The 12,137-nt window shown below is 34.7% G+C and overlaps 1 protein-coding gene and 1 non-coding gene across 2 annotated transcripts; both read right to left on the reverse strand.

Moving 5' to 3' along the window:
* Window positions 1–4,722: 4,722 nt before the first annotated feature.
* Window positions 4,723–4,795, reverse strand: TRNAE-CUC (transfer RNA glutamic acid (anticodon CUC)). Its single transcript has one exon. It is a non-coding gene; the product is annotated as a tRNA-Glu (tRNA).
* A 2,596-nt stretch (window positions 4,796–7,391) lies between these two features.
* On the reverse strand, window positions 7,392–10,575 carry LOC103970695 (cytochrome b561, DM13 and DOMON domain-containing protein At5g54830-like). Its single transcript, XM_009384580.3, has one exon. The coding sequence runs from the start codon at window positions 10,404–10,406 to the stop codon at window positions 7,680–7,682; it is 2,727 nt and encodes a 908-aa protein (XP_009382855.2). The 5' UTR covers window positions 10,407–10,575; the 3' UTR covers window positions 7,392–7,679.
* Between the last annotated feature and the right edge of the window lie 1,562 nt (window positions 10,576–12,137).

Below are 12,137 nucleotides of genomic sequence, written 5' to 3' on the forward strand. Positions count from 1 at the left end.
TAAACAAACTCCCCATATCAATATGTCATATTGATAGAACTCTTGGCTTCAAAAATCCAAGCAACATGTTATCATAAAACTTATGCATAACATCATATTTCTCCCCTTTTGTCATCAATAAAAAGGAAAAGTTCAACTATCAAACACGTGTTTGAGATATAAGTTCAAATCATTGCATAATAAACATAATCTCTATTTTAATTATTATGTAAGCTAACAAATTTAGCAAGTGCTACATCATGTTAGAACATGCAAGCTATCAAGTTTTAGATATGCAAGATAGTAAGATAGCATGTTCTACAATATACAAGCTAGCAAAAAAATTTTATTTCATCATTTTAGAAAGTGTAAGCTAGCAATATTTCGAAAGCAAATGCAAGATAGCTTTCTTATTTTTGAGATGAGCAAACTAATAAGTTTTTCCTCTTTTTGTGATATGTACGTTTGTAATTTTTGCTTCTCTTTATATGTGCAAGTAAGCAAAATTTTCTCCTTACAATTTATGAACTAGCAAATTTTATATATATGAAAGTTGGTAATATTTTTGCATCTTTTGAGATGAGCAAGTTTTTTGTTTCTTCTTGAAGTATGCAAGCTATCTAGCAAGCTAGCAAAATTTGCTCCCCCTATGTCATTGTCAAATAAAAGGAAGAATGCAATGTTGTAATTCTTTTCCCTTTTTATCAATCTTCACATCATGACAAAGGTAAAGTATCAACCTTATTTCAATATGTCTGTGCATCATTATAGTTTCAATTTACAGCATACACAATTTTAAAACTTTACATATCATCCTTACTCTATGCATGATAATAAATCAATCATCATATCATACATGATACTCATAAGCTAGCAAATTTATATCATTTTAGAGCATCAAAACAATATCATGAGTATTTCATACATTCATATCATCATACGAAGAATATGAAGAAGAATTAGGTGATGAAATATACTTTAAGAATACAAGGAATTATATAAAGATAAAAAAATCATATCATGAAAGATGAGATTATGTGAATACCAAAAGATATGATTCATTTTGATAAATCTCTTCTTAAATATTCAAAGAGAAATCTTAGGAGATCAAATAATAAAAGATATTCAAATGAAATTTTAAGTCATGAATTTTAAAAAAGATATTCTCTTTAGTAAATCGTAAAACGAAATGTAGGAGAAAAAGATTTCAATTTATGCAAAAGAAATCTTATGATTCATATACAAAATCTCCTCTTTAGTAAAATACCAAGAAAAATCGTAGGCGTATAAAGAAGATATCTTGATTAAAAAAAATCAAGTAATTCTAAGAAAAATCAAGATAAAGCTCATTCAAATTCAAATCGTCAAATCAAAAACATTTTCAAGGGATTAAAAAAAAAAAGGTTCATTAGTCTCTCCTTTTTAAAAAGTCGATAAAGTAGAGAAATATTTCACGGAGAAAGCTTTCTTCGTTTTAGTGTTTCAATTCATAAGATTGATTTTATAGAAGCATGCCTTTTTCATTTATGCCAAATAAAAACATGCATCAGCGTTTAGGATCAAAAAATAAATTTCATCATAAAAACCATCCATCTTGTTTATAACCAAAAAAATAACTTTCATTGCGGTAAAAATCGATAATCCATAAATCGCAAGAATCATCATGCATAATTTCGAAAGATAAACTAATTCAGCATGATCTCAAATTATCATTACATTATTTCATCAAGCATGATTTCATAAATCATAAAATATTTTTAAATAAAATAAAAAATAATACGGAAATCATTAAGATAAACATTAATGCTTCTTAAAAACATACATAAAATTTATCTTAAGCATTAGATTTAAGTCTAACATTTTGTTCCTATATCATAAAGCATGCAATTTTCATGATCATTTTCAAAAATTACTAGAAGGATAAGTATGATTCCTAAAATTTTTATTTTTATTACATCATGCAATTTTCAAGAAAAAAATATATAATTTTTCTGAACTAATTTAAGAACAACTCATGAAAAGCATTATGTAATTTTGAAATAAATTAAAGAGATTTTGGTTACCTCATCGTCGAAAGTCATTAAGGCATAGTTTGCCACCTCGCCTTTATTGATTTTCTTCTCGTCTTTGGATGAACTCAATTCGTCCCAAAATACTTCCTTCTTCTTGCGTTCATAGCAAGTAGTTATGTTCTTTTTAAGTTTATTTTTGTTCTTTAATTCTTGTTTCATGAACCTTTTAAATTTCATAGTGAGGAGTTCAAGTTCACCATCACTTGAGCTTATGCTCGAGTAGTCTTCAATTGTTCTAAGTCTCAAATCCTTCATGTTCTTTGGAAGGTTGTTCTCAAGTTTGTTTTGTGCCGCATTGGTCATTTCGTAGGTCATTAAAGATCCAATTAGTTCTTCAAATAAAAAATTATTAAGATCTTTTGTCTTTTGTATTGCAGTTACTTTCGGATCCCAACTCTTATTAAGATAACGTAAAATTTTGTTTACAAGTTCAAAATCTGAAAAACTTCTACCAATAACGGGTGTACATATCAATAACGGTTTCGCTTGGTTTCATATGAAATAATTCAAAATCATGCATTAAAAGATAGACTTTAGAATCTTTAACTCTAGTAGTGCCTTCGTGTGTGATTTTAAGAGCATGCCAAATGTCAAAAGTCGTTTCACAAGTAGAAATCCGATTGAATTCATTTTTATCTAAGGTGCAAAATAAGACATTCATAGCATTTGCATTTAAAGAGAAAGTCTTCTTCTCCAACTCATTCCAATCATTCATTGGAAGAGAAGAATTTTGAAAACCAAATTCAACTATATTCTATAAATCGAGATTCAATAAAAGGAAGAAAACTCTCGTTCGAGTTTTTCAATATATGTAGTCCGTCCAATTGAACAAGGGAGGACGAATGAGAGAGTGACCCTTGAAAAGAGTCATTTCTCTTTGGGTGTTAAACCAAATGAGAAAAACGAAGCTATGATACCAACTATTAGGAATGAGTCGGCACTAATAGGGGGGGTTTTGAATTAATTCAGCGGAAAGATTACGTCGGTTTAAAAAATCTTCGTTCGATTAAAACCGATTTCAACGAAAATCGTTTCGAGAGATGTTAACTTTAAAATCATATTCATAAGTGTAATGGAAGTAAGCAAGTAAGTAGTTTGCACTGAAAGTAAATAGCAAGAATAGAAATGCAAACCAAGTTTTTATAGTGGTTCAGTCGTTGTGACCTACATCCACTCTACCGATTCCCCTTCCGTTGAGGCCATCGGCATCCACTAATGATCTTTCTTTAATATGCGAAGATCAACCTCCTTCTTACAACTCTATTCTCCTTTTGCAAGCTCAGGAGAGAACCTTTATACCCCATTTTTACAAAGCTTCTCTCACACTCTCCCTTAGAATGGTTTCTAAATTTTAGGACGAGGAACTCTATACTTTACAAGGATTTTCAACTATAGAAACATAGAGTTTTTGTTAACTTTTCTTGATTCTCCAAGCAGGAATAGCTAGGGTATTTATGGACTACAAATGGCTTTAAAAATGAAGCCAAAATTCAAATCCTCGAAATTTCAAGGTACGGGCAGTACCACCGCCTGCAGTCTAACACTGGGCGGTACCACCGCCTAGAAGATTGTGTTTGGGCGGTACCACTGCCCAAACTGGCGGTACCACCGCCTGACATAGTCTCGAAGACTGTGCCACGACGGTTTCACTTGTTTGGTCACTATTTGGGCCTTTCTCGTGGCCCAACACAGCCCAACTTAGCCCAATTACCCTCTAATTGGGTTGGCCCAATTCTAATCCTAATTATGTACTAACTATGAATTTTAAGATATTTACTAAGCTAAACAAAGTTCGTAAGTCTAGGTTTCTTTCGGCGAGCTTCCGGTAATCTTCTGACGAACTTCCGACGATCTCTCGGTAATGTTCTAATAGACTCCCGGCAAGCTCCTGGACTTCACGACGATCTTCTTAGCGAGTTTCGACGAGCTTCTTTGGCAAGCTCCTGGACTTCTCGGTCAATTCCGGTAGAACTTCTGACGAACGCTCGGATTTCCAACGAACTCTTGAACTCCGAACGAAATCACATTCTTGACTCCGGGACTTCATTTTGCTTTATGTCTTGCTATCGTAGTTAATCCTATACACATAAAACACACTTCGATCTAGACAATTATTACTAAGTATGAATCATGTTGTCCGGCATGTCATTGGTCCATCGACGCTTTGTCCGATTCTTCAGCGCATCGTCCTCTCTTGCGGCCTATTGCCCAATCGGCTAGTTGACCTCCGTAACTCCGATATCATTGGCGCAATATCCGCTCTTTTTGGCCCGAAGCCTTCTGTCGATACATCGACCGATCCTCCGGCTCGACGTCCAATCTTCCGACATGTTTTCCTCCGGCCCAACATGATTCTCCCTACTTTAATTGTCTCATTTTAATCGAAGCATCTTGTGTCACTCAGATCAAATCATAAACACTTATCAATTGGTTTGATCATAAGATTCAACAACATCTAAAAATTTTTTATTTTTTATTTTTTACAACAAAGCAACATAAAAGGACAATTGATTGCAGAAAAAATAATTCTTTTAAGAGTAGCAGCCATTTCATGTTTGCCAAATAAATTTGCTCTGTATTATTATTAATTTTGTGAATCATCAATTTCTTAACAAATAATATATGTATATTTAATAGACATGAATTAATTGACAAAACAAATGAATATATATTCCGTTGCCGGGACTCGAACCCGGGTCTCTCGGGTGAGAGCCGAGTATCCTAACCAACTAGACTACAACGGACTAGTGACATGCAAGTAAACTAAATAATTGATCATCTAAAATTATATGATTGGATATTTTATATATTAACGCGACAAATAATATATGATTGGAAACTAGTAGTTAATTTCATTGATTGGTCATGTTTTCTTTGTGAAATAGGTCGGGTTGATCTCGTTCAAGATATGGTACATATAATCAACAATATCATTCTGTCTCATCCTATTTGTTCTGACTCTAATACAGCACCCACCTTGTGTCAAAATTAAAGATTTCTATAGCTTGAATCTTAACTTGAGATTCCCTTATTTACCACCCACCCCTACACAGCTGAGTGTGATTTCTTCTTAAATCTTTACGGATCCAAAGAGAGCAATAGAAGCCCATCTCGTAACACCGGAAGAGGCGCTATAACTAACAATCACAACATTCTTTGCACGGCTCGTTTTCAAGGGTTTTGAATCCAGCTAGATATTTTAAATCCACATATACGATACGACTCAATCACATTGGACACAGAAACAATGTACATTGACATCATCATGCATCACCAAATATTTTTCTTTGCAGGGTACTAGATAAATATTCTTAAGAATCCATGAATCTAGGAGATAAAAGTTCTTCAGACCTGATGGAATGCAATTGCTTTGCTCAACAATGGCAAACCTGAAATCAACATCTCTGCCAAGCAATATAATCTAAGAAAAAACCACTATGAAGACATGCCCAGTGAGCCAACCTATTGTATCAGTGATATTGTACGTATCTTACAATCTGAGTGGAGTCGATGTATTAGTGACGAAAGGAGGATTATAAACAATACAATCGTAATATCTGCTTGTATGTAGGAGTAAGTAACTTTGAAAAATAAAAGAGAGAGAACTTGAATCTATCTAAGTGGTTCATTACAACACTTTCTTCGTGTCTGCGTTTTGATATATCGGGCTCGTGGGCATACATTACCAGAACATGCCACCAAAAAAAAAGAAAGACAAATGACAGATTGCTTGGAACGATGAAAATGATGGCGGATTAAGAATATATCTATCATAGGATCAAAAAATCTTGTATGTGTTACCAAGATTAGCATATTTCAAACAACAGAAAGTATCAAAGGTTGAAAGCAAAATTTCAAAAACATAAAAACCAAACACATCAACTAGAATCCTCGGAAGATACCGTTGCCAATGGACAGAAGCTGATTACAGGTAAATTTTAACTTCTTAAACCTTTGAACATACAAGATCAGCATCTGACACCCAAGTTACGAACATTAAATTAATCAGCACGTCAAATGTTATTTTCCACTGACTGATAACAACTGTGTGCCTTTTCATCATGAAGGAAGATGTTCAAATAAATGTAGTAAAAGTTCATGATTATTGTGGTGTTTCTTTGCTAAATGAGCAAAACATATATGATAAAAACCACAACTATTTGCTTGAATTTCTCATACCATGCCCACACTGATTCCAGAACAAGATGCAAACAAACCAAATCAAATAGCTACTACACATCTAAACCCCATGATCCATAGATATTATAATATCTTTAAGCAAATTCACTGCAACTTGAAAGGCAATGGAACTGATGACAAGTAGTAAGCTGTTAAATGAATAACCAGTTCCCTCATCAGGAAAATTGCTATCTTTCACAGTATCAATGCTGATAAACAGCAAGAAACTCATCCAATTTCCTTTCTTTTTCTAGGTCTTTTGAAATTATAAGCATGAATTCTTTATAGATATTAGAAACTTCAAAGCCATAATAAGATGTAAACAAGGTCAGTAAACAGATATATCTTCCTTTAAGGTTTACGCTTATCCTTGGAGTCATGAGGCATTTCGAACATTTACTGGATGTGAAACTGAAGTCCACATTTGCACATCACTAAACCATTTATGAAAAGAATAAATATAATCACTCCCATCCTCTCAAGCAGACACAAAGTGAAGAAAGTACATGGACTAGAGACTAGCTTATGAGTCTTCTAAAAACGAGTATTATCTGTAACTAGAAGTTATGAATAGAAACTAACAATTGACAAGCAATACAGGACTCATCAAAAAATAAAAACAATAGCACAGTAAACTATAAGGGTATGTATAATAAAAAATATAGTATAGGTCCTCCGGTGCATATATGTTCATATGGCTCCGTCGCATAAGGCTTCTGTGGCTAAATAGGCAACTTATTAATAAGATAAAGTGTTTCATCAAAGTAGAAATTTTGTTTTTAGAAATACATCCATTTAAAATAATTGATTTCCATTCTCTCATAACATAACTTACAATGCAAGCTCCCCGAAAAAGATTATTATGAGTAAATTTCCATCATATGCTGCTAAATGATACCATTCTCTTTTATTACCACAAAAAAATATGACCATAATAATTTAATGACATAGAAGAACAAATGGTAGACACATAAATATTTTATTAATCATATATACTCGTCAATCAAATTAAATTAACAAATGCAAGACAATTGATTAAATTTTCTCAAAGTTTGATGAAAATGATGCATTGAATTGAGAAATTATAGTCAAACATGCATGACAAATGCATAAGCCAACCAATTAGCCTCGAAGAAATTCTATTCAGGGAATCAGGATAAAGAGAACAAGAAACCAGCTGAATGAAAATGAATTAGCTCAGGGGCTGGCATCCTTACAAAACTGTGTACATACATGACATGGTCTCTCATGGTGCAGATACAACAGCAATAAAAGACAGAACGTAAAAAATTTCTAACCTGCACCAGAAGCTGTAATAAAATGTCTTTAAACCAAAAGAATCTTCTCGGGCAAAGCCGATCACCATGGCTCCATCTTCTCTATACATAGACAAAAAATCCCAAGGCTGAAGTATTTATGTGTTTATTTTGATGTATAAAAAATTGTACCTCATCTGCTAAGAGGTTCAAGCTGCACTTCCATTATCCCAGATGTCTGAGACTCTGATTTAGTAACCGTCCTTTCAGAATGCAACAGATCCACTGAATCATCATCTTCACTGTTTCCCAACACCCAATTGCCTTTTAAAGAGCTCCTATGTATTCTTCTCCGCTTAATCTCCATATATTCCAAGTACATAACTAAAAGGGCAAAAGCCAAAACCCATAATATTAATGCCCAAGTAAGCCCTTGAACATTCTCACTGCCATACCTATGCCTCAAATGCTTCATCCCAGTAATTAGCGCAGCAACTCCAGCTACAATAGCAGACCTCCCTACAATAATGTGAAAATACTCCCAAATTATCCTTTTTGGAGAGGCAATCTCTCCTTCTGCTGGTCTTTTTGGACGTACGCATGCATTTAATGGCTGTGCGCATGCCAAGAGTATGGCAGTAACACCAAATTTCACATGCACCAAACTTAAATAAAACCCACGGAGTTCAGCAGCTGCAAAAAGAACACCAAGTAACATGATAGCTATTCCAGAGTATTGCAAGTAGACATGTAACTGGAACCAGCCATCACCCTTTATGTGCCTCAAGTACCTCGCGGCCAAAATTCCCCCAGGAAGCAAGATTCCCCAAGCCACAAACATCATGAATCCATGCACAGCAAGAACAGGGCGCAGATCCTGGTCCGCCTCTGCTGATCCTCTCAACAATAGAACACTAACAGGTCTGTTGCTTGCGACAGAATGCATATTCCTCTCGCTTAAGTTATCTGCCATCCACTGAGAACCCATGGCCCAGATGACTTTGAGAGGAGTCGTAGGATCAATAATATTCTTACACTCTATCTTTCCACTACAGGAGGGTGACAGAGGACGAGTAAATTCAAATGTTATTATTCCATTTTCTTGTCCACATCTAACAAAGGTCAAATTTTCAGAAACCGGATGCACATTCATTGCGTCCTTGCTGTCGATCCAGTAAGTGTTCACATGACCTTTCCCATTGTTGTCTATCCAACCGACATATGCATAGCTGTCTATCATTCCACTTCCAAATCCAATTGCAAGATATCCACTTTTCTTCTCACCTCGAGCCGCAATAGATATCGAATCTTCAGATAAAGTCCAAAAAAAGGAAACCTGTTGATCATCCAAGAGAACACTGTTATTATACATGTCTGAAAGACCACCATCAACAACCTGCACTTTCCAGCCCATTTTCTGCCCGAACAAGGAGTGGTAGTAAAGTTGATCTGGTGTATTCCGATCAGGCAACCATGTCAACTCTGTCGGGCTAGCTGGGACACCTTCAAACTCTGGTCCACCAGCATACATTACCTCTGTCATGTTCCGCAATGTTGCATTCCCACCGATGGGATCAGAGGTGAGGTAAAGTGCCACATCATGCCCAGCTTGGATTGAGAAGGTTACTGGCACACCTCTTTCAGCTCTCAGCAAGGGTGCTTCTTTCTTGTTGATATAAAGAACCTTTGTGGGATTTGGAGGGTTGGGGTAATGCAATGCAGGCCCTGAGGTAACAACCAGTGGCGTCTTTGCATCTGCAATTATAATATCCTGATCCTCCTTATCTTCAGCATCCAGTGGCCCAAAGCAATTGTCCACCTCCTTCGACAAATTGAGGCTGAGGTAATTATAAGCTGTTTCTCGTGGTTTCCCATGATTCTGAGGAAGGTAGTAAGGCCGAATCGAATCAGGGGGCTTCAGCAGACCCAACGCCCAGATCACTGTCATGTTCTGTGTCACGTTCACCGGCACATCATACTTCTTATCAATGGACACTAATGGACGCTCGTACCGGACAAATGCCACTCCATCTCTCCGATGACCATAGACCAATTTGGTATTGTTGACCAGTCCAACTGGATCTGAACCCTCGTAGATTGTATCAGGACACACACCTTCGACCTTGCCGTCCTTGTTGAGAAGGCATTCACTGTATCCAGTAATGAAATAGTCATCGGAAAAGGGATTACCTTCTTCTGTGAACCCGGTGACAGTCACATCTGCATTGAGCATATGCGACGACGAACCAGGCGTCGTCCACCCAAAGGCCATATAGTACTCCGATCCCACCGTTGCTTCAAGGCCGATATCGACAGAATCAGATTCAGGGTCCAGCGTCCACCGAAGTCGAAATCGCGAAGATAGGGCAAAGCAGTTGGTGAACATGGTCGGCTGGCGGTGGATCTGGCTCTTGCTCTTGTGCTCGACCAAAGAATCAGAAGCCGGCGAAGGGGCTGGGGAGAGATCGGGACTCGGGGCCACGGTAGGCTCAGTCTCATTGTCGCCGGCATTCCGGAGGAGGACGTGGCCGAAATCGGAGGCGGTGGCCTCATCCCAGATGGCGAGGACGGCGATCTGGTCCCAAGAGGCGTTGTCGGACAGCCGGATAGTGAGCGACTCGTTGCGGAAGGTGCGGTTGAGGGGCAGGTCGGAGATCCGGGATCCCATTGTCAGGTTGTGGAGGTCGTCGCCGGCAGCGCCAAACCACCGGACCTGGTCGGAGCCGGCGAGCATGTCGAATCCCCGGACGGAGAAGGAGCAGCCGTCGACGATCCGGACGACGCCGCGGACCTGGTGCTGGACCATGGCGAGGTCCGCCTCGAAGCCGGCAAAGGAGGTGTTCTCCGTGCAGCCGGCGACGGCGGGACCGATGGGGAGGAGGAGGAAGAGGAGGAGGAACAGCGATGGCGGGGACGCCATCGAAGGAGGTGGATCGAGATCTGTCCAACAGGTCCGCGGGATTTGGGGTCTAGGGTTAGGGTTCGATGAAGGCGGTCGTTAGCGCGTCGCTGCGAGGAAAGCCAAATTTAGTGGGAAGGAGACATGGAAACTTCGTTTCTCCTCCACCGCCTCCTCCATTATGCCTCCATTCATATACTTTCTTTTGTTCTTGCTTGTCTAGCGTATAAACAATGTTTTTTCTTTTAAAGGTCTTTTTGAGGAAAATTATATTTATTTATCCCTATAAAAATTATATATATATATATATATATATATATATATATATATATATATATATATACCTTGTGAGTAGAAGTCTAAATAGTATATTCAAGAACTTATATCAAATATAAAGATATTATATTATTTTAAAGGGTATATATTTTATAAATATTTTAACTCAAATTAGCTAAGTTTTACTATAGTTAATCATTTTTTTTTGACAAAAATTAAGTGATGAAAGCCAAATTCGAACTCAAGACCTTGCGATAAACATGAGTTTTTTGGATGGATGTTAATCGAAAATAATATATATAATATCAAAAATATGTTATTTCCAAATTCAAAATGATAAATATGAACAACTCTTTTCTCTCCCAACCGATTACATAATTTTGTTGAGTTGATGATAAGTGAAAGGAGAATTTTAGATATATTAAAATTGGTCGAAATGTATTAAAATCACTTTTGGGGATCATGGCACATTACATATATATATATATATATATATATATATATATATATATATATATATATATATATATATATATATATATATATATATATATATATATATATATATATATATATATATATATACATATATATATATATATATATATATATATATATATATATACATATATATATATATATATATACATATATATATATATATATATATATACATATATATATATATATATATATGTATATATATATATGTATATATATATATATATGTATATATATATATATATGTATATATATATATATATATGTATATATATATATATATGTATATATATATATATGTATATATATATATATATATATGTATATATATATATATATATGTATATATATATGTATATATATATATATGTATATATATATGTATATATATATATATATATGTATATATATATATGTATATGTATATATATATGTATATGTATATGTATATGTATATGTATATGTATATGTATATGTATATGTATATGTATATGTATATGTATATGTATATGTATATGTATATGTATATGTATATGTATATGTATATATATATATATATATATATATATATATATATATATATATATATATATATATATATATGTATATATATATATATATATATATATATATATATATATATATATGTATATATATATATATATATGTCAAACCAAGTATAATTTTTCTATTTATGTCTCATCAAGTAGTTGTTTTCTATAGTTTTTTTTTTCTCAATTGATTGGCTTTTATTGGAAATATTCAAAACGAGAATAAAAATGAAGAAAGATTGTCTAATGTAATGTGAATATACCTAGAGAAAATTCATACATATTGTGGTTATATGGGATCAATCAATTAAAGATAGTTTTCATAAAGCATGTTATTAATAATAAGTGTAGCATATTTATCAGCCAAAGCGTAGAAGTATAATAAAATGCTCATTAATTATGATACAAAAGTAATACTAATTAT

Source organism: Musa acuminata, chromosome BXJ3-11 (genome assembly GCF_036884655.1).
Source record: "Musa acuminata AAA Group cultivar baxijiao chromosome BXJ3-11, Cavendish_Baxijiao_AAA, whole genome shotgun sequence".
In the NCBI taxonomy this organism is placed as follows: domain Eukaryota; kingdom Viridiplantae; phylum Streptophyta; class Magnoliopsida; order Zingiberales; family Musaceae; genus Musa; species Musa acuminata.

Excerpts from the sequence above, each read along its gene's own strand:
- LOC103970695 (XM_009384580.3), bottom strand. The coding sequence starts at position 10,406 with ATGGCGTCCCCGCCATCGCTGTTCCTCCTCCTCTTCCTCCTCCTCCCC.